Here is a 22,903-nt window from a genome sequence, read left to right on the forward strand (position 1 = left end):
TTCCAGAAAAGCCTGGTGATACAAACAGAGGCCAAGTAGCCATCAGACAAAACCAAGTCAAACAATATGTCAGTTTGGTACTTAGCTCACTGAAGTTGATGCCAAAACATCACTGACTTCAGTAACATCAGGATCAAACCTTGCCTGATCTGTCCCAATCCTGTAAAAGTAGCGATGGACCTACCACTGCAACCATAACGTTATTATAAATGTCATTTCAGCGTAAGGTATGTATGAACCAATCTGACTCAAATACCAGACGCACACCTTATTGAAGTACCCTATGTCATGAACAATACCTTAATGCACAACAAAAGAGACACAGCAGCAGCATGTATCTATATCAAACACAATGATTTAACTCAACCTATTATATTTGACACATGCATTACCATAGGTTTTTAAGGCACATTTCGTGCATTTTCCGATACTTCTACTATTTAAAATATGATAGTTAGACAAGTATGTCTGCAGAACTTCTACCTTTCTAATCCATGCTTGGGGACCACTGTTGGTCAGCTCATCCGAGGACAATATCTGTGCTCCAGTACTTCCTGTGAACTGGCCAGGTATGGAGTTTGATTGAGCCCAGGCATCAATCTACAAAATAAAAATCAAATGTAAGACCAAAATAAAAATTTGCACACTTTTGCTTTGCAATTCTCTGTTGCTTCTTATTTTCATAACGATTCTTCACTTATGTTTAGTGCTCACTCATTTGTAAGCAGACATTCTGAAAAGCTGAGCATCTTTGTATGTTAACCCAAAAGCCCAAACTCAGTTTAGCAAGTTTATGGTTCACGGTTTCCTTATCCTCAAAATCATTGCTACGATGTGCTGTCCTGGGTTCAGCAGTAGCAGTCATTTTTCTCCTTCTTGGTAGCTGGTGCAGTGCTGTGTTTTGACTTTCGGCCTGATATTTTGGTTTGGCCAAGGACTTTGTGAGCCTCATGCTCTGCCAGGGAGGAGGGGAAGTCGGGAGGAAGCAGAGACAGGACACCTGACCCAAACTGACCAAAGAGCTATTCCATACCACAGCACGTCATGCCCAGGATGTAAGGGGAGTTACCCGGAAGGGCTAGGGCACTGTGGGGTTGGAGGAGGTATGGGTCAGTGCTTGGTCGGGCTGGGGGGGTGAGTTAATGGTCAGCTGGTGCTGAGGTGTTGTATTCTCTTCCCTTGTTATTTCCTTTATCATTGTTATTACTGGTGGTAGCAGTAGTGATTTGTGTTATACCTTAGTTACTAAACTGTTCTCATCTCAACCTGTGGGAGTTGCATTCTTTTCGATTCTCCTCTCCATCCCTCCGGGAGCAGGGGGAGGAAAAGAAGCGGGGGAGTAAGTGAACGAGTTGCCTGACCGGGTTTAAACCACGACATGTGCAAAATAAAGGCAGAATTTTTAACCACATGCTGATAAAATGAGCTTCCAAAAGCCTGTACTTAAATGCGTAAGAAAAACTCGTATGAAAGGTTAACATTTACTTTAAGTACATCAAAATGCTGATGAAAATTTGCAACATACCTGCTCCTGTGCACGATTTAACATGCACATGGCCTCTAAATCAAATGTGTTTTCATTAAGCCTTTTCTGAGCTATTGCTCGATCATTCATAGCTGTAGTTATGTCCACGCCCTAGGAAGAAAAAAATTACTTTTAAAAATACATCAGACCACAGTAATATCCAGCTGATCTGGAAAAAGCTGTTGCAGAACAAATGCTACAAAGTTGTTTTACACACTGAATATTTGGTTTCACTATAAATAGGCAGTGAGAAAAAAAATGCTGGGACTACTTGGTATGTACATAGAATATGGGCTTTCATAAACCAATACAAAATCTGAAGTTAAAGTGTAACAACCTGGTAATATCATCTGTACGTACAAAATATTATAAGAATTATTTTGAAAGAACCATTCTGGTCACAGAAAGTTCTGGTGTGTATTGTTTTATGCTCAACAGAATCTTAATAATCAACAAAACTAAATGCAATAGTTAAGAATTTAAAGAAAAAAAGCCATCATGCAGCACTGTTCACATGAACAACCTTCTACTAAGTCACACTAAAACTTCAGGTTATGTATAAAATAATTACAAGAAGAATCCGATGTACTACATGAATTCAGCTTTACTGTTTCAAATCTTTATCTTCAGCCTAAAACAAACTTGTATAAATGTAAAACCAGACTGGTAGCTCATAAAATTGACTGTTTTATAATGGATTATTCAGATCTGTGTTGCTGAACTAGAATAATAATAAAAAAAAAAAAAAAACAAAAAAACCCCACCAAAAACCAAACACACATGCCCCCCCCATATTTAAAAGAAAAACACATTTGAAACTATCCTGCACATACTAATCAGAATCATTCTGGTAAAAATACGGAGCAAACGCAGAAGCTGAATGCAAAAGTCTACTATATATGCAAAGCAATCAAGAGAAATACAAAACATTTGGGAATATAAAGATGTAACAAGTTCTGGCTGTTTTTGTAAAATTACTTGTGCCTTGTTCCTCAGATCACGTGCATTTTATGGATCATTCTACCTTGAAAGAAGAAAAAGAACAGTGCTCAGGGACAAATAAAATTTCTTTGGAGGTGAGCACGTGCAGGAGATTGAAAGGGCTAGAACCATTTGAAGCAGAGAAGAAACCAAATAATCAAAACAGCACATGGCATATAGACATAAAGTAAGTTAACAGTTTCATTTTTTTTTGTTTGCTTTACGAAGTATTTCTGTCCTTTGTTAGTCACTATCTCATAACCTTAGCCTCTCACACATTACACAAGAGTAAAGGGCCAGTAGAAGAAACTGAAACTAATTTAAAAGTGACTCTGCTGAACAGGAAAATACAGTTAAACCACAAAATCTCTGTCACAGGGACCAGGTAAAAAATTTGGCAAATGCTGAAAAACAGTAAGACAAACACAAATGTCTAAAACTGCATAAAACAGAGTAATTGTTTTTGTACTCTGACTATTATATCTTATTTAAGGGGATTTTTTTTTACTGTCTGGGATAAACAGTGTTTCTGTTGGGAAGATGATTGCTGAAACATCTGGCACTGACCAAGGCAGATTTAAAAATCCCAGAAGTCCTATGTGTCTATGAAACTGACTTCAGTGTTTATTTGTTGTCCAAGCTGACAAAAATATAGATCATAAACAAGGCACAAGAAGAATTAAAAGATCTTCTAACCATCACCTAACATGACAGTCATGTATGTAAAAGAATGCGCGTTTAAAATATACACTTTCTTGAGTTAATAAGTTTCCCTTACATACTTAAAGTAACTCTGTAATGTTTTGTTTGTGAAACTGGTTCAGGAGATAATAAAAGTTATTCTACTCACCAAAAGCTTCAATCCAGCAATACACATAGGCATGCAAGTAGTCCACTGAAACCACATTGGGACCACTCACATACTTAAACATACATGTGTACTTTAGTGCTTTACCGGACTGGGGCCTATTAGTAGATACCCTGGTTAGTTAGATTTCCCATACACTTTCCCCACATGGTCAGTCACCATTTTGGAGACAATCATGGCTTTGTATTATGTCAAGACACTCGATGGCAGCTTTGGATCTTGAAAAAAAATCTCTGCTTGAAGTATGAAAAGTTGTTATTATTTAGTCAAGTAAAACAGTTTCAAGTTCAGCATGCTATTCTCCGCAAGAGTTCTGCCTTTCCAATCCTGACTTTTAATACCATTTTCCCCACAGACACACATCACAAATATTGAAGCAAGAAGGAAGAGGCTGACAATACAAAGCAGGCACTTTTTACATAGTTCATAGGTCCAATGATATACCAAATGCATTGACTGCATTTTTAGATCACAATGGCTTCTCTGCGTAATAGTCACCTGTGTACACTCTAAACTTAAATACAACGCTTCAGCTCTGTAACTTTCAGACTTTCAAGTATAGCTGCTTTCTCGTAAGTTTCCCTGGCTTCTAGAGACATGCTGATCCTCCAATTACTGAAGAATTTTTGCTCCGTCTCCTACCACCACAAACAACTATATTAAGAGCATAATGTTTTATTAACACAATTCATAATGTAATAGGCAGGGCTATTTTAGACTGCTTATTCCCATCACTAATTCTGTGACTTGAATAAAAAAACATAATAAAACTAATTACATATTTTTTAATGTCAATATCGACTTGCATCAGGATTGTCACAATCAGATTTCAAAATTGGCAATAATGCATAGAGGCAAATTATATGTCAAACTTCTGAGGATCCAAGCACGCTCCCCCACTATCCTGCTCCAATAGTAAGGGAGCTTATCTGGCTTATCTTGCCCAAAGAAACCCATTTCATCTAAAAAGAGTCCTCACAAACATTTAAAAAATAAAGCAGAGAAGCCCTCTGTTCCCTTTCAGACTCCCTGGAGCAAAGTACGGGGATTCTGCCACTACAGGAGTATTGCTGTATTGCAAAAATAAGGACTGCCAAACCCAAGGAGACGGTATGCTCTGTTGTCAGCTAATGACCTTTGAAATCACCCTTAACACAAACCAAGTTAAGGTAAATGCAAACAAAAATATTTATTTACAAAATATAAAAACAGACAATATTGTTACAAGCATTTATAAAGATACACATGACAGGAAAGAAAGTTTTGTTTAATATATTTACTCCAGTGTTGATTTTTAAGGCCTCTTCTACAATCAATACACAAACCATCAGCACTTAGCTAACCCCATTTGTCAAAGACACAAGCCTAGCGTCACTGGCCACCTGGATGCACACTTCTACAGAGCTCACCTCAACTAAAAGCATATCACTAACCATGTGAAGGACAAGACTTCCACCACCTGGTAAAAACACAGTGAAATATTAATATACAATGTTCCTATGCTCTGGACTTTTTACATGTACACTAGTAACTGGGAAAGACATGCTGCACAAACACTTCAGAATGTTTGTCTTATTAGTGGTTCATGACAAAGACCAAACAGCAGTTACAATCTACACTGAGGGAACAAAGAATTGGATGCCTGACTGTCGAACTCTGAGGTATACCACGAAAATGTCCATTAAATGAGTTAAATTCACTGTGCTTTTGGTGCTGTAAAAGACTCAGAAGAAAATATCTTCTGTGCTTCAGGAATTGAATTGTACAATCTTAGAAAGCTCTTCAAAGACAAAATGCACCAAGTGGAAATACTGTTCCATCAGAAACTGATGCCAAGGCTTTTTTATTTGCTTTGAAAGGTATGAGAACAAGTCTTCAGATGGAGTGAGGTAACAGCAACTTGAAAAGATTAACATCTGTCTTAAATATTCAGTTTACTTAATTACAAAAACCCCACAAAATATCCTTTTGAAGACATTTAAAGGGGAAAAAAATTGCTTTTTTGTTTCAGTTTTTTTTATTTTACTATACATACAATTAGATTTTCCTTTGGAAGGCCACATGGAAGACAACTGTGAGAAAATGCGACTGTCAAGCTAAAAACTTAGCAGATAAACCCAGATGAAATGGCATTTTTAGAAACTACTTTCAAATCTATTTTGAATGAATTACATTTTAATGCAATGTTACTGCTCTAAGATTGGTATGATAATTTTAACTTCATTGTTGTGAAAGTCTCAACTTTGGTTATTAACCTCTGCAGGAAACTGGACAAGAATCTTCCTTTTCATGTTCAAGCAAAAGCTTAAATTCTATTGAGGCAAAGAAGTCACTAGTTGACAAAAGCACAAGATATGGGTACAGGCTACTTTCATCACTGCCTACACAAGCATAGCCACACTGCAGAAGTTCAGATGAGTAGCTTATGCAAGTGTTAAATACTACCTATGTACGTGTTTTTTCTTCACAGACTGTGATTTGACACCAGATTGAGCAGGTAATGGCTTGGGTTTTCTTATATGATAAGCTTTCCTTCCCTTCCTTACCTCAATGGATGGTTTGGGGAAAACATCATCCTTGCTGTCTTCTTTGCCTTTTTCAACTGGAACCCATTCTCCATAGACACTATCTGCTTCCTTTTTCCTATGCTGAGACCCAGATGAAACAGGGAATTCCTTTGACAGGCTGACTTGATTTTTTGGTTGTGGAGGTGGTGCTGGTTTTATGCTGGGAGTCTTGAAGAAATAAAATTAGAAGAAGTTAAAACTTGAAAACACACAATGCTCACAACGTGTCTTTGAGAAACTATTTACTGCTTATACTTGGTGCCAAGCTTTCACAAAACAGTCATCCTTCTTACCATAATTAAACCAAAAGCCTTTATAACAAATAATTTTAGCACAGCCCTAAAAACACACAAGTGAGCAACAGATTTTTAGCTAGAAGCTAAAATCGCTTCAGTCAGCTTCAGCAGCCAAAAAAGTACACAAAACCTGACTCTCACAATTAACCTTCCTGCTTTCCCTCCACCCAGACACCATCATAAAGAGAACAATCTTCATCTGCCACACATGTATTTTGTATGGAAAGCTCAAAAATGAAATTCCTGGGCAGCAAAACACATCAGCTGTGATATTTCATGATGGTAAAAAGCTATATATAGAGAAACTATATACTATACATAGAGAAAGTAGTTTCAATGTTTTCTTTTCTAGGTTTTGATTATTTTTTAATAGCAGCATGAATTTTAAAGTAGATTAAGTCTATGAGCTGGTCTTCCTTAGAGAGTACTGCTAAGGAGTTGTCAGAAATCTCTGACAGGTTCCTCTTCTAAGAAGCAAACAGAGCCCAGACAGCTGAAAATATTGGGTAAACCTCTACTATCAAACGAAGATGGACAGGAATGGTAGTAAGAATAGAATCCAGAAAGAATGGGAAGAATAACACTAAAATGTCAGGACTTTGGAAAACAGGCAGAGCAGCCCTAACCACTAAAGAACATTCCTCTTTGGAGCCTGTAAGAATCCTGAGGTTTACTGAACTTCAGAACATACTTCACATTGTACCACTTTCTCATAGTACAATATAAAGTATAAATCTATTTCTACCTTACAGCTTACACAAACATGTATTACTGTTTATTTTGTGTATGCCACAAGATATATATATTTGTACATAAAAATATACATGCTATTTATATTTTCACTTAGCATATTAACACTTTTATAGTACTCTATACCCTGCATAATCAGAGCAACTTTCACACGCACAAAAAGAAAAAACAAACCTGAAAATACAAGGGAAAAAAAAAAGAAAACACCAAAACCTAGAAAAGTTCTGATCCATGCTTCAAAGAGTATGAATCACAGATGCACTTAAAGAAACACTCTATGATTTTATTCCTTGCTCATACCCAGAAAGCATCGACACAAGCTATGACACAGTCAAAGGCAGTCCCCCAAGGAGGGGGGGTTAATGGACCATTTAGACCCTCTCAGCTACAGGCAGCATCAGTGATCCTCATTCTTTGAACAGCCTTTGCTAATCTCAAGACTAACAGAACTCTTCTCTCCTTTAGTGACCAGTTGAGATCTACTGAAGAAGCAGACAAGACCTGGAGTTTGTGCAAAGCTAATGGCATCATCTTATTTAGAACACCTTAAAATGCTTCTAGAATTTTGATGGGTTGTTTTATTTTTGTCTTTTAAAGAAAAGCAGTGCCTATCCAAAAGTGCTTTCCAATTCCAGTACTGTTTGCAAATTCATACTAGTATTTCTGCATGAAAACACGAAGTAAACTGACCCTTTTTATGTTATTTAATCTAAAAGCTGCAAAGGCACTAATGGCAAAACCAGTTTCAATCCAGTTCTGAGACTTACTACAATTTCATAGACTATATGCAAGTTCCTTATTGTAGCGAGAGTACTTTTGACAACATCCAGCGCAATTTCATCAAAATTACTGATCCCTCTTTAATTTCTTACAAATTTACTTTCATTATTTAAAAATAACTGCAATTCAAAAAATTGAAAATTAAAGAAGTACTTACACTTAAATTGAAAAATATAGGTTTGGGTTCACTGAGCTTAAAAGGATGATTATAGAAAGGACGCTCTTCCTCCTCTTCATCAGAAACATGAGGTTTGTTCACTATCACATCATCTGTGCTCTGGGCAATCTTCTTGCATTTCTTAAAAAGAGAAGGGGTGGGGGGAAACATGACAGCTTTGAATAAATCTGGACTTTCAGCCAAAACATAAATAAAAACCCCAACATCTTTTCTAAAGGAGGTATAAAATGAGAAAAATTTTTGATGAAATTTTAGCAATGTAATCCATATATGTACCTGACATTTGACACACATTATCAAACACCTACCTAGGTTTGCTAGGCACTCATGCAGTGAGTAATTTCAGACATAATATTTCAGCAGCATACTGTAAAACCTGCCACACAATGGTAGTTACAGGATGTGTGCCTAAGGTTGCAGACATTCCAGAGTAGGAGCTCACTGTTTGTTTCACATCCCATGTAACCAGCATACTGCAATCTGATAGAAGCTTCTGCATTAACTTCCAAAATTACAACACAGGAAAAATCAAGAATTAATAGTAATTCTAAATTGTACAGGTAGCAGAGACCCAGTCAGAAGCAATGGCTCCAGAAAACCTCAGATTTCTTCTGAGATATTTTTATGTTGGCCACTTATGCCTGACATCACCATCTTATATTCAACAGGAGTTAAACATAAAACATGTAGGTGCTACGGGGATACCGCAGTCAAATCAGAAGAGTGCCTCCAGGTGAAGGAAAAAACCCAACAAAATGACATTCTAAAGAGGCTAGAATTTTATGATGAAAAATTCTTTACTGATTAGTTATCTGCACCGAGTGTTTATCAGCAGCAACTATAACTTAAGTCAAAAATGCAGTAGAAAATATTATAGTCTAGTATAATGCATTTATTATGTCTCCATTCATTAGAAGCACATTTACAAGACTTACAAGGCATTTGACGACATAATATTTGAGGAAATAATACTGGCAAAATGCAGCCACCATTTGGCTGGATTCTAGTTTAAGTTCAGACCATTCACTGTAAGTCACATCTGTTTTGAGGACCTCATTGTTGGTATATAAGGAGCAAAACAGCAGCTACATCACTAAAAATCAAGACACATTGAAGGCACTGCTCTCATCAGTCCTTATAATAACAGATTTCTGCACTCTCCTGTACTAAGATGCCTACAAACAATGACTGAAGCCCATTCTTTAGGCAACAGGAAAAGCCTACACTATTTGGAAAGTTAATCAATATATATTATTTAGAGTTATTAGTTAGCTCCCAACTAATTGGAAGCAGTTTGTCCTGTTTGCAGGTTATATTGCAGAGAGGAAAGAAAGACAACACTGCCAGCTTTAGAAGAAAGTGAGCAGGCTCTGGAAGGATCCTTTGCTTGGACACATTACCATATGACAATGACCTGGACTGCTTCTGTGGCCTATTTTGATTCAACAGAACACATTCTAAACAGCTGGAAAGAACAAGGAAGGAGCAGGATTTTGGCTTCCAAATTGGTACTAGCCACTCTGCGTCTTGCTCAGGTTACATCAAGAACTACTGAAGGTCTGCACACTGTATCTGCACAATCTGGTTTTTTATTAACACGTACTTTGACTTCTACTAACCCCCACACAACTAAGAGATTACTTTTCAGTGATATGACACTGCTTAATTTCAGGTGTATTTCCATAAACAGATTATTTCAGAGCTGTCACGCTGATGATGCAATTATAAAAACCAACCAAACAAATAAAATTAAAAGCAGGCACTTCTCCTCCTCCCCCCATTCAAATTTTTCTGTAGTTTCTGGGGGAAAACATAACAGGAAATAGAGGAAATTAGCAAATTGAACAAGGTGACCCTACTACAGTAAAAGTAGCATTTTTTTTCCCCACAATCAGGACAAAACCATCCCATTTGCAGACTTAAACTGCAACAGGATAGAAATGCAACAGTAAGTATCTCAGAGTGCACTTTAATATACACAGAACTATATGAAGTGGGCACCAGATATTTAAGCTCAAGTTAACCTGAACAATGTGAAGCTAACTGACAAAAGTAGGAACATAAATAACTAACATCACCAGAACCAGAAACCAGAAGTGAAAGCTTTGGAGTTTATTAACAAGACTGCAAAGAGAACTACTAATTTGTGCAAAATTAGAACAAAATCAAAGCCAGGAAAGAAGGTAAAAAAAAATAAAAAAATAAAAAATTGGACTTCATGCATTTCCATGGAATTAAAAAGCCTGTTTTCATGACTTAAAAAAAACAACAACCGAAGTGTAGACAAAAAGGTCTCAAACCACAGGCCATTTCCCACACAAAATGACAGGTTGCCTAGTCACAAAAAACCAAATCTGCTTATTTTCAGGTGTGCTACTGTTGCTCTTACTTACCTCAGTAAGCTCCTTTAGCGTATCTCTTGATGACTTCTGGTTGGCTTTGTCGTCTTTCTTTTGAGATAACAAAGGCATCAGGCTTGGTGGTAAGGGAACACCAGACTTAGCACACATGGCAGCTGCATTAGCTTTGGCTATTTCGAGTAGCTGGGCCTTGTCTAAAATGATTTTTTTAAAGAAGAATTATTATTTTTCTAGATTGTATTAATAATAACTAGGCATTTATTGCAGACTAAATAAAGTACAAAGACAAAAGATTCTACACACACTTCATTTTTTTTGTTCTATGCAAATATCTAAAACAGTTAAAATTGTACTTAGTTACTCCATACTTAATTTGGTCTACACAACAGACAAGCGAAATTGCAAATTTAACTCAAAGCATGGGAGTCCAAACTACAACAGTCAAAATCCTCCAAACCCCACAAGTTCTGACGCCTGTTTGACTTCACCAACTCACTCTCATTTTGGAAATAATGAGTCTACTTCCTAGCTATCTCTGAAAAGCATTCAAAGGTCTTGAGGAAATCCCTGCAAGTCTCCATGTAAGTAACCTGAAAGCTACTTACTATCAACCAACAGAAAAATAAAAGCACTGAGTAAGATGGGCACTTGCATAAAACAAAATTACATGCAAAACTGTTAATAAAACAGTATTTTGCTTTATTAAGAAAAAAAAGTACATGTGGCCGCACCACAGAAATACAGGATGAAAATGAAGTATGTCTTGCTTGATGTGCCAGTTTGCAAATAAATTGAGTTACCACTATCTCTTGCATGCATTCAACTTTAAGAAAATCCTAAAAGGGCAATATTCCTTTGCTTCTTAAGCAATAGAAGTATATAAACACAGACTTGCTGCATAATAAAAGCATGAAGGCAGATTCAAGGACTCTTATTAATTGTCATGTTTTGTACAGAAATGCTTCTCTGGTAGAGGGGCTTTCATAGGAACTTTATGAGACAGGACTAAAAGGATCAGAACCCGAGGTCTGCAAAAAAAGAAGCTTCCTCACACACTGTACAAGAGTTCATCTCTCAAAATTAAAACCTGCACTCTCCTTGTGTAACTTACTACCTAAGGAAACCCCAAGGCCTCTCTTTCTCTGGTCATTAAGTTTTTACCATGGGAAAGAGGCAATACAGAGAGGGTAACGCAAACAAATAAACAATCATTACAGCTGACAACACATCTAAGAACTCTCCAATTGTCACTTTCAAGTGTTCTTTCATGCCCATTTTGTTCTCAGTAAAACTAGAAATCCCTACGTTTCTTGCAGAGTATGTGGCCTTTACTGACTATTAGAGTGAACAATGTTCCCCAAGACTGTAACAAACTACTTTTGTATAAAAGTTCTAAAACCAAGATATAACTTGCTCTAAATACAGTTTCATCCAAACAGCAAGCATTGATTCAGCTTCAACGCAGAAGTTCCCACAGGAAATCACTGCCTGGAAACAATGCTCGAACTGACTTCCAAGAAATTCTTTATGAATGCTAGAGAAATATACTAAATTAAGGAATACTATGTGAATGAGCACAGTACCACCCAAACATGGAAATACTGAAAATAAACTTATCACTTACCCAAGTCTGTAAGACGTTTAGGTGACCTGTTTGAAAATTCCGATGACCTTGATCTACGACGATCAGGTGATCTGCTGTATCTTCTTCTCCCTGAAGATCTTGATCGCCGCAGCCGAATTGGTGACCTACTAGAGCTCCGTCTTCTTCCTCTTGACCTTGATCGCCTTTGACGAATAGGTGTTCGACTCCTGCTTCGTAGTCTGAGTGATATTCTACGATCTCTTGAATCTGATCTTCTTCTTCTTCTATCAGTAGATCTTGATCTGTTTCTCTGTGATCTCTTACGCCTGTCTCTTGATAAAGAACGCCGCCGCCTTGATGCTGACCTTGACCTACTCCTCCTTCTATGCCTTGAACGCGACAACGAACTAGACCGAGACCGACGATTAGATTTTGATCTTGATGCTCTTCTCCGTGTTACTGATCTGGAGCGATTCCGTCTAGAACGAGATTCTGTATCGTATCTCTGGGATCTGCGCTGAGAAGACCTGGAGCGTCTGCTTCTAGATCTCCGTGAAGATTCTTTGTCTGCTGTTTTTTCACCTGATTTGGATCGACTCCTTTGGCGAGCGGTGGACCTGGAGCGCCTGCGTCTAGATCTCCGTGAAGATTCTTTGTCTGCCACTTTTTCCACCGATGTTGACTGACTCCTCTGGCGAGCAGTGGACCTGGAGCGCCTACGTCTAGACCTCCGTGAAGATTCTTTGTCTGTTGTTTTTTCAACAGATGTGGATCTACTCTTCGGGTGAGCAGTAGACCTGGAGCGCCTACGTCTAGATCTTCGTGAAGATTCTCTGTCTGCCACTTTTTCAACAGATGCAGATCGACTCTTTTGGTGAGCAGGAGACTTTGAGTGCCTGCTTATGGATCTCTGTGAAGACTCTTTGTCAGACATTTTATCAACAGATCTGGATCTGGATTTCTCACGTTCAGAAGACTCAGAACGCCTACTTTCAGGTACAAAGGAAGAGTCCTGTTCCTCCGACCTCTCAAGAGGCATGGAATCTTGTTTATCTTCATCTGCCAAAGAGGGCTCTCCATCCTCACCCTCTTCCCCAGTGGTAGACCTTGACTCATGCTCATCTGACGACGTGGAGTCTCTTCGTTCAGCTGCCAAAGAAGGCTCCACATCATCCACTTCTTCGCCTGTGGTAGACCTCGATTCACGTCCATCAGGGGATGTGGAACGTCTGTGTTCAGTTGTCAAAGAGGGTTCCACATCCTCTGCTTCTTCACCGGTGGTAGACCTTGACTCATGATCATCTGATGATGTGGAATCTCTTCGTTCAGCCGTCAAGGAGGGCTCTACATCATCCACATCTTCACCAGCAGTAGACCTTGACTCAGATTCATCTGAGGATGTGGAGTGTCTACGTTGAGCTGTTGGAGAGCACTCCCGGTCCTCTGCTTCTTCACCAGTGGTTGACCTTGATTCACGGCCATCAGGAGACACGGAGCGTCTGTGTTCAGCTGTCAAAGAAGGTTCTAAATCCTCTGTTTCTTCACCAGTTGTAGACCTTGATTCACGGTCATCAGAGGATGTGGAGTGCCTACGTTCAGCTGTCAAAGAGGGCTCCCCATCTTCTGCATCTTCACCAACAGTAGACCTCGACTCACGCTCATCAGAAGATGTGGAGTCTCTTCGTTCAGCTGTAAGGGAGGGTTCTACATCCTCTACCTCTTCCCCAGTGGTAGACCTTGACTCATGCTCATCAGAAGACACAGAGCATCTACGTTCTGTTGTCAAAGGCTGCTCCAGATACTCTGCTTCTTCACCAATGCTAGATCTTGACTCATGGTCATCAGGGGATGTGGAGCGCCTATGTTCAGATGTCAAAGAGGGCTCCCGATCATCCATTTCTTCATCTACGATAGACTTTCGGTCATGGCCCTCAGGGGACACAGATCGTCTATGTTCAGGAGTCAAAGAGGACTCTAGACCTTCTTCCTCCATGGGAGATTTCAGCTCACGGCTCTCCTGATACGAGGATGTAGAATGTCTACGTTCAGATATCAAAGAGGGCTCTAGATCTCCTGTTTCTTCACCAGGACCAGATTTTACACTGTAGCCATCAGGGGACATGGAAGATGCACTTTCAGGAATTAAAGATGGCATTGCATCGTCCATTTTTTCGGCAGGGATGACTTTCAAATCATCAGGGGACATGGAGATGCTATCATTTAGCGTTGAAACTTCAAAACCACCTTCTTTTCCAATAGCAGAGAATCTCAACTCCTGGCCATAAGGAGATGCTGCATGTTCATTTTCAGGAGTTGAAGAAAGCTCCTGCAAATCTGCTTTCTGAACAGCTGTGAATCTTACATCCTGGCCCTCAAAAGACAAAAGATTGTCGTTTTCAGATGTCAAAGAAGAATTCATATCCTCTGTTTTCTCAGCACGAGTCAACCTTGATTCACATTCTTGAGGGGACAGAACATTTTCAGATGTCAGAGAAGGTTCCTTTGCCTCTACTTTTTCAGCAGAGCTGGACCGCATCTCCTGACCTCCAGGGGACATGGCGCATTCACCTTCAGACAAAGACAACTCCTGCACCTCTGTTTTTCCAACAGCAGCAGACTGCAGCTCTTGGCTATCAGTGGACATTGAACTTTCACTTTCAGATGTTTCAGAAGGCTCCTCCATTTCTTCTTTTTCAACAGGACTGGACCTTAAATCACAGCGTTGAGGGGATACATCATACTCATTTTCAGACAGCAAAGAACACTCCTGTCCCTCTGTTTTTTCAGTGACAGCAGAGTGCAACTCCTGACCCTCGGAGGATGCAACATATTGACTGTCCAATATTAGTGAAGGTCCCTGTACCACTATTTTTTCAGCAAGGGTAAACTGTAATCCTTGGCCTTCAGGGAAGACAGTATATCCACTGTCAGATGTCAGAGAAGGCTCCTGCACCTCTTTCTCAGCAGGGCTGGATGCCACCTCCTGGCTGTGAGGTGATGCAACATATTCATTTTCAGACAGCAAAGAACACTCCTGTATCTCTGTTTTTTCAGCAAGGGAAGACAATTCGTGTTCTTCAGAAGACACAGCATGTTCACTGCCAGGTACTACAGAAGCCTCCTGTATCTCTACCTTTTCAGGAGAGCTAGATGCCATCTGGCCTTCCCAAGACACAGCATATTCATTTTCAGATGTCAGAGCAGGCTTTTGCACTTCTATCTTTTCAATTAGGGGTGTCCGCAACTCCTCACTCTCAGCAGACACAGAGCATCTTTCTTTAGACATCCGATAAAGTTCCCGCAGTTCTGTTTTTTCAGCAGGGGTTGATGTCAACTCTGGGCCATCAAGCCCAATTGTGTATTCATTTGCAGACAACTGAGAAGGCTCCTCTACCTCAATTTTTTCAAAAGAGGTGGACGTCAACTCATCACCATCAGACAAAACTGAACATCTACCTTCCACTATCAGAGGTGGCTCCTGCACCTGTATTTCTTCATGATAGACAGATCTCAACTTGTGGTCATCTGGGGATGCAACACACTTCAGTTCAGATGACTTCAGCACCTCCACTTCTTCAGCAGGGACAGGTCTCAGTTCATGACTATCTGGCAACATGAAAAGCCCACCTTCAGATGTCAGCGAAGTCACTGGGGCCTGTAGTTTTTCCATAGGTGTGCTTAATGCTTCACAAACATCACCAGACTTGGAGAATCCACTTTCCAGCCTCTGCATCTCCATTTTTTCAACTGCAGTGGATGTCAATTCATAGCTTTCAGGGAAGACAGAACACCTAAGTTCAGATGCCAACAACAGTTCTGCACCTTCTGTTTTCTCAAAGTAATTGTGTTTTGTTTTATGGCCATCATGGCACACAGGAATTCCACTTCTAGACATCAATACAGATCCTGCACCCTCTATTTTTCCAGCAGGCAGGTATCTCGATTCATGCATTTCAGAAGGTTCAGAGCACTCAATTTCGACTACTTGTGGAAGTGTTAGACCATCTTTGTCAACAGATGATCTGGACTCATGAACTCCAGAAGACTTGCAGCTTTGCCCTACAGTTGTCAGTCCAGCTTCCTGTACTCTTCCAAATGACGATGCTGAAACGAGGTCTTCCAAGATCTCAACACGGCCGCATTCCGCTTGCAAGGAAACATCTGGAACCTTGACTTTTTCAACAGAAAAAGACCTTTGTTCATTTCCATCAGGTGACCTGAAGGACCCACTTTCAGACATCAACAGAAGCTCCTCTGTTTGTGCATTAAAGCTAGATCCGGGTTCATGAGCATCAGGAGATCTGAAGCATCCACTGTCAGAAGCCAAAGAAGGCTCCTGCATCTGGCCCTTTTCAGCAGGCAAGGAGGCTGACTCACAGTCATCAGGGAATGCAGAGCATGGAACTTCAGGTGCTAGAACAGAATTTTGAGCCTCTGCTGCTTCAGAAGATTCACTTTCAGGTACTTGTAAAAAGTTCTGAGGCTCTGTTTTTTCAACTGGGGTATGTCTCAATTCATGAGCATCAGGCAAGCCAGAGAGTACACTTTCAGACATCAAAGATTCCTGAACCTCTGTTCTTCTGGAGGCTAAGGAGGTTGTCTTGTAATCATCTGAAGACACAGAGCATCCACTTTCAAGTGTCAGAAGAGACTCTGGACCCTCTATTTCTTTGACAGAAGTAGATCTCGACTCATCCTCATGGGATGCAGAGAGCTGAAATTCTGTTACCGAAGAAGTTTCTGGATCTCTTTTTTCAACAGATGAGGATCTTGACTTGGATGTGGAGCATGTAAGTTCAGGTAGTGAGGACTCCAGAGCCACTGCTTTTTCAGCTGATCCATTTCCAGATGTCACAGAAAGCTCTGAAACCTGTGATCTTTCCTGGTCATCTGAGATTCTGGAGCTATCAAATTCGGACACCACAGAAGGCTGTAGACCTGCTATTTCTTTAACAGACGAGGAACTGCTCTCAAGACTGTCAGAAGTTTTGGAAAACCCACTATCAAATGCTGGAGGCAGCTCTGGGCCATTTACCCTTTCATCAGACAAAGCTACTGACATGGGACCATTAGAGGATTTGCGGGGACTGTCTTCACTTGCAGAAGACTGTTCAACAATTTCTCCTTCTTCAAGACACTGGGTAGAATCCTGACATTCAGAAGATTCCACACCTTTGCCGCTACACTTCACTGAGGATAATTTACTCCCTCTTTTTTCTACAGATTTTGACCTTGACTTAACACTATCAGACGACTTGGAACGTTTCCGTTTGGATTTTTTTGAAGATTCCTTGCGCTTTTTTTCGACAGACCTAGACCGAGACTTGTAACGTTCAGATGATTTTGAGCGGCGACGCTTAGACTTCCGTGAAGACTCTTTCTTTTTTTCCACTGATTTAGATCTAGATTTGTAACGGTCAGAAGACTTTGAGCGCTGACGTTTAGACTTCCGTGAAGACTGCTTTCGATCTCTTTTTTCTACTGATCTGGATCGAGACTTGTAACGGTCAGAGGACTTTGACCGCTGACGTTTAGATCTCCGCAGAGATGCCTTCCGACCTCTCTTCTCAACAGATCTTGACCTAGATTTTGAACGATCAGAGGAACCAGATCCTCTATGTCTGAATCTCCATGAGTATTCTTTGCCTCCTCTCTTTTCTGAAGATCTGGATCTAGATTTAGAACGGTCAGAAGACCCGGAACGTCTGCGGCGGGATCTCCAAGAGGACAACCTGCTCCCCCTCTTTTCCACTGACCTGGACTTAGACCTGTAGCGGTCAGAAGACCTGGAACGTCTACGCCCAGACCTTCGGGAGGACAGTCTCTTTTCCACTGACCTGGACTTAGACCTGTAACGGTCAGACGACCTGGAACGTCTGCGCCCAGACCTTCGGGAGGACAGTCTCTTTTCCACTGACCTGGACTTAGATCTGTAACGGTCAGATGACCTGGAACGTCTGCGCCCAGATCTTCGGGAGGACAGTCTCTTTTCCACTGACCTGGACTTAGACCTGTAGCGGTCAGACGACCTGGAACGTCTCCGCCCAGACCTTCGAGAAGACAGTCTCTTTTCCACTGACCTGGACTTAGACCTGTAGCGGTCAGACGACCTGGAACGCCTGCGTCTGGACCTTCGGGAGGACAGTCTCTTTTCCACTGATCTGGATTTAGACCTGTAGCGGTCAGATGACCTGGAACGTCTGCGTCTGGACAATCTGCTCCCTCTCTTCTCTGCTGATCTCGATTTAGACCTGTAGTGGTCAGATGACCTGGAACGTCTGCGCCTAGACCTCCGGGAAGACACTCTTCTCTCTCTCTTCTCCACAGATCGGGATCTAGATTTGGAATGCTTTTTTCTGGAATCTGAATAGTTTCTGCTCCTAGAACGTGCTCTTTTAGAGGTCAAACGTCTAGAAGTGGAACGTGACCTTGATTTTTTCTTCCGCTTCCTAGACCTGGAGTGAGATTTGGAGCGACTCCTTTTTTGTTTCTTTGCATCATGTTTTTTATCACTGCTTCTATGGCTACTTTTTTCAACAACTTTCTCGAGTCTCATCAGAGTCTCTTTCATTCGTGCCGCCACATCAGGCTGTACATCGGATGTTTCTGAATCTCTTTTCTCTGAATCCTGTTCTGGAGTTGCTTCTTTGACAGCCTCAGCCTGTGGAATGACTTCCACCTGGCCTGCCTCTGCCACAGGTACTGGCTCTGCTTTTTCAACAGTCTCAGGTACTGAAGCTGCTTCCAAATCTTGTGTCTCTCCCTCCAACCCCACAGCTGCTTCTGCATCTTTCAGCTCTACAACAGTGTCAGGAAGAGAAACGGTTTCCAAACCTTTTGTTTCTGCCACATCAGCTGGAGCTGCTTCCAACTGTTTCGCGTCTCCAATTATTTCAGATTCAGGAGTCTCTTTTTCATCTGCAGCATGTGAAGAGCTGAAAGCTGTTTCTGCTGTAAAAGGCTCAGATGTTTGACTTTGCTCTGTATCTTTCTTCTCAACTAGTATCTCACATTCCTGAGCTTGACCTGGAGCTCTCACATCCTCCACCTGCTGACACTGCACTTCTGCATATCGTACTTCTGCTGCCACTTCATGTTCCAGTGATGTTTCCAAATGTTTCATGTCCCCTAGTTTTAGACCTGCTTCAGAAGATTTCACTTCAGCAGCAGTCAGGATTTCTGGAGCTTCTTCTGTACTCTTCCATTCTACAGCAGCTTTTGCTTCTGGAATGGTTTGCAGATTTTCTTCCTTTTCAATACGTAAAGATTCTGGAACAGCTTCTGAAACATGCTCTAAAACATTCATCGCCCCCAGATTTCCTTGGATATCCATGTGTACCTCAGGCACTTCGACTGTTTCAGAACCTTTCACCTCTACTGTTGCAGACTCTTTCATACTTTCCAACCTCAGTTCTCCAGCTTCTGATGCTGGCTCCAAGTATTCTGCATTCACTGATTTCTCCATTTCTGAAGCTTCTTCCAAATATTTGACATCGCTAAGCGAGGGCTCATTTTTTTGTGTGCTTGTCTTCCTTGTTGCAATTATATATTCTACAGTAGGTCCCTGAGTTCTCACATCTGTTGAAATCTTAGATTCCAAAGTTCCTCTCAAGTTGCTTACTTCTGTCACCATTTCTGATGCCATAGTTTTTTCCTCCACTCTGGGCAAATGCTCTAGTACTGCTTCTGAATGACCTACTATTTGTTCCTGTATAGATTTTGAACTTGTTTCTAAAGTCTGCACCATCACAGTTTGCTGGGGTTCTAATACTGCTTCTTCACTCCTTGCCTTTGCTTTGTTTGAATCTTCTGGAGCAACTTCAGAATACCTCATTTTCCTAACCACCTCAGATGCCAATGCTCTTCCCATGCCTTCCATTAGGGCCCTTGTTTCAAATCCCACAACCATTTCCAAATTTTTCATCTGTGTTAAGTGTGAAGTTTTTGATCTCACTTCCACATCTCTTACCTCTGCAACTGCCTCAACTTTCAAGTTGTCTAAATCCCTCACTTCTACGGTGGCAGAACTGGTAGCTAGTTCAGAATCCTTTATGTCCCCTACTGTATCAGGTTGTGGCATTCTTGTATGTGCCATGACCTGAGACTGTGAAATGTAGCTCTCTGTTCTGTTTGCACCAAGAGGTTCTGCAACTGCTTCTGTATGTTTTGGTTCCCCATCTGCTGTGGCTTTCAAATGCATCATTCCTGCTAATGCATTAGACTCCCTAACCGCTTCCATGCTTACACATGCAACCACAGATTCAGGAGGCCTTTCCGACATCTCTTCCAAGGCAGGAAGCCCTGGACTTGCTTCTACTTTCATAGCCAGACTGGCATCTGAGCCTGCCTCTACTGCCATACCCTCAAAATTTATGTCTGAAGCTTTTGACACCACTGTTGAACCCACTGTTGCTGCTAAACCTCTGGCCACAGTCCCACAGTGCACAGCTTCGGAAGCCTTTACACCTTCCATTTGCAAAGATGGTGAAATTGTTTTCAAAGTTTCTGCTTCCACCACAGCCACTGGTCTTAGGACTCCTCCTAGGCCACTCATAGCTTCATTCTGCAAAGACAGGGGACCTCTCACACTTGATTCACCCTCATATCTTGATTCTCTCGGCTCCTCTCGTCTCAGTAATGAAGTATCTTCTGAATCTTTTGCTGTTACAGCAACAGGCTTGAAAGTAGATTCTGAAATTTTTGAAGCATCAGTATTTTCCAGCTGCAGAGCAGCTTGACTTGTTTCTCGAATTTTTACTCCTGTTAGTGCTGCAACTTCTGTAGTTGCTTGTGGACCTTTAAAACCCTCCACCATCTGGATTTCTGGAACTGTCTGGGGAGCAAAGGTCTGGCCAATAGGTTCTAAAGCTGATCTTAAACCCTCTATCTCCGCAACCACATTCACATGTGTCAATTCTGCTGGAAGGATAGATTCCTGGGTTCTACCCACACTTCTTGTGTCTGTCAAGACATTAGGCTGTAGGAACACTCTTGATGCATACAACACTGTTGCAGGACCAGTGGTACCTTCCACATATTTTACTTCAGCCTGCAGATGTTCTTGAGCTGCTGTGACATCTTTTGCTGCAACATCCACAGGTTTCAGGATTGTTTCCAAACTTTCAGGCTTTCCTACAGCAACTGGCTGCAAAGCTCCTTCCAAAGTTTTCACATTTTCCGTATGTCCAGAGCTTCTAGCTGGTTCAATACCCTTCACTTCTGTAACAGCTCCTGAGCCCTGGTCCATATTGACACTTTTTATTTCCATCTGGGTCACAGCAGCCGCTGCAGGTACTTTATAAGGATGTTGCAAAGACGTATCTGCCTTCAAAACACTTGAACTCTCGATGGGACTGGCCTGCATCACTCTCAAGTCATCAGATGTAACTGAGATTTTCACGGCTGGCTCCAAAGTTCTGCTCAGACCTCCTAATTCCAAAGATCTTTCCACATTTCCCATAGGCAGAGATTTTTCAGTTGCTTCTTGAATTCTCACTTCTTCCATGGCCACAGACATGTGAGCTACATTCACAGTACTCAGATCTGCCTGACTTGCAAATTTAGGACTAGTTGTTACATTACTTGCTGAATACACAGACTCCGAAGTTGCTTCCATTTCTTTTGCTCCCCCCTGTGCCACAGACTGTAGAAATGCTTCTGAATATGTCAACACCTCCATGGACTCAGACTCAAGAGCTGTATCCAAAGCTTTTACTTCCCCAGTGCCTTCAGATTTCAGAGTAACTTCTGAACCTTTTAGTGCCTCAACTACCTCTGAAGCTAGAGTTACTGTTGAATCTTTCTGTATGTCAGATTTATTGGTGACTTCATACAGGATGCTAGATGAAGTATTACTTCCAGTATCAACAAGAACACCCTTTTCACTCACATTAATAGCTATAGGATAAATATTGTCATGAGACTGTTTAATTTGTTCTTCTCTAGTGCAAATTCTAGTTTGAGCTATACTAGCATCTCCTTGGGTATCAGACTGACTGCCTTCTAAAGTAAATGGAGGATTTGTTGCAAACAAAGTCCCCTGCTCACTCCCAAGATTTTCTGTAGATTGCTGAGAATCAGTTCCTGAATGAGAAACAAGCCCTACAGCTTGTCTGTCAAGCTCCTCACTTGTTTGCAAGCACAGTTCTGGCTGCGTATGGACAGCCAGATTTGCACCTTCAAATCCTCCATGCTGTACGCTCAGTTTGGAGCTTGATTTCTCTGGTATTAACTGAGAAGTAGGCTGTGCGTCCCCACGGTCTCCATGACGTGCACTCAGCTTTGCCTCCTTTGGCTGCTTTTTATGCTTTTTCTCTTTCTTCCTTTTCTTCTTCTTTTTCTTCTTCTTCTTGCTTTTGTGCTTCTTGTTCTTCTTTGATTTTTTCCTAGGAATTTCATCTTCAGCAGTAGAGCTTCTTTTTGTAGGCTGAGAACTATTTTTCACAGTATTTTTGTCTACATCTAGAAGAAACGATATTTTCCTTGTAAATTTTATTAAAATGGCATTTCAGAAATTCTTTTAGACTAGTGACCAAGCCATGGACAGTCAGAAAAATTAAACTTGAAACCCACGCCTTCTTCACTAAACTACCACACAAAATTGCACACTCCCTTTTCAGCACTCTAACCCTTCTCTGGTGTCACTTGGAAGTAAAAATAACTACTTTTTCTTTCAAAAAGTTAAAAGAAATCTTCTTGGTCAGTTTCAGTGGGAAGATGACTCCTCCCAATAAGTAGTTGGATATACTTCCACCTATATTCAACTGTGCAGTTCATTCTTTCAGGAGGGTGGGGATGTGCTTTTAAACTACACCAAGCTGCACATAAAAAAAATAACTCCCATTTTTCAGACAACTTATCTAAGTGGTAGTATGCTTACTGTATAAAATGTGGCCAGCCCATTATTCCCTACTATACTTAAACTTGTGAGCATGATCAGTATTACTTGTGTGTTAGAAGTTATATAAGTGTGTTTACTGATTTAAGTTTCTCACTGACACAGTGTTTCAAACA

The 22,903-nt window shown here is 40.8% G+C and overlaps 1 protein-coding gene across 6 annotated transcripts in view; it reads right to left on the bottom strand.

Annotated features, from left to right (window-relative positions):
- Positions 1-22,903, bottom strand: part of SON (SON DNA and RNA binding protein) — a 39,035-nt gene that overhangs the window by 12,472 nt on the left and 3,660 nt on the right. For all 6 annotated transcript variants that reach the window (XR_008972263.1, XR_008972262.1, XM_057410100.1 and 3 more), the window contains exons 3-8: positions 11,930-22,351; positions 10,339-10,499; positions 7,925-8,065; positions 5,921-6,109; positions 1,526-1,636; positions 484-600 (exon numbers count right to left, since the gene is read on the bottom strand). Coding sequence is in view for 4 of the 6 variants with exons in the window: in XM_057410100.1 (XP_057266083.1) it covers positions 484-600; positions 1,526-1,636; positions 5,921-6,109; positions 7,925-8,065; positions 10,339-10,499; positions 11,930-22,351 (11,141 nt within the window). In the remaining 2 variants the exon portion in view is untranslated. The remainder of the gene's footprint in view (positions 1-483; positions 601-1,525; positions 1,637-5,920; positions 6,110-7,924; positions 8,066-10,338; positions 10,500-11,929; positions 22,352-22,903) is intronic.

The sequence above is a fragment of the Pezoporus wallicus genome, unplaced genomic scaffold, assembly GCF_028554395.1.
Source record: "Pezoporus wallicus isolate ANWC-B61680 ecotype Strahan unplaced genomic scaffold, APGP_CSIRO_Pwel_v1 contig_7011, whole genome shotgun sequence".
NCBI classification, from domain to species: domain Eukaryota; kingdom Metazoa; phylum Chordata; class Aves; order Psittaciformes; family Psittacidae; genus Pezoporus; species Pezoporus wallicus.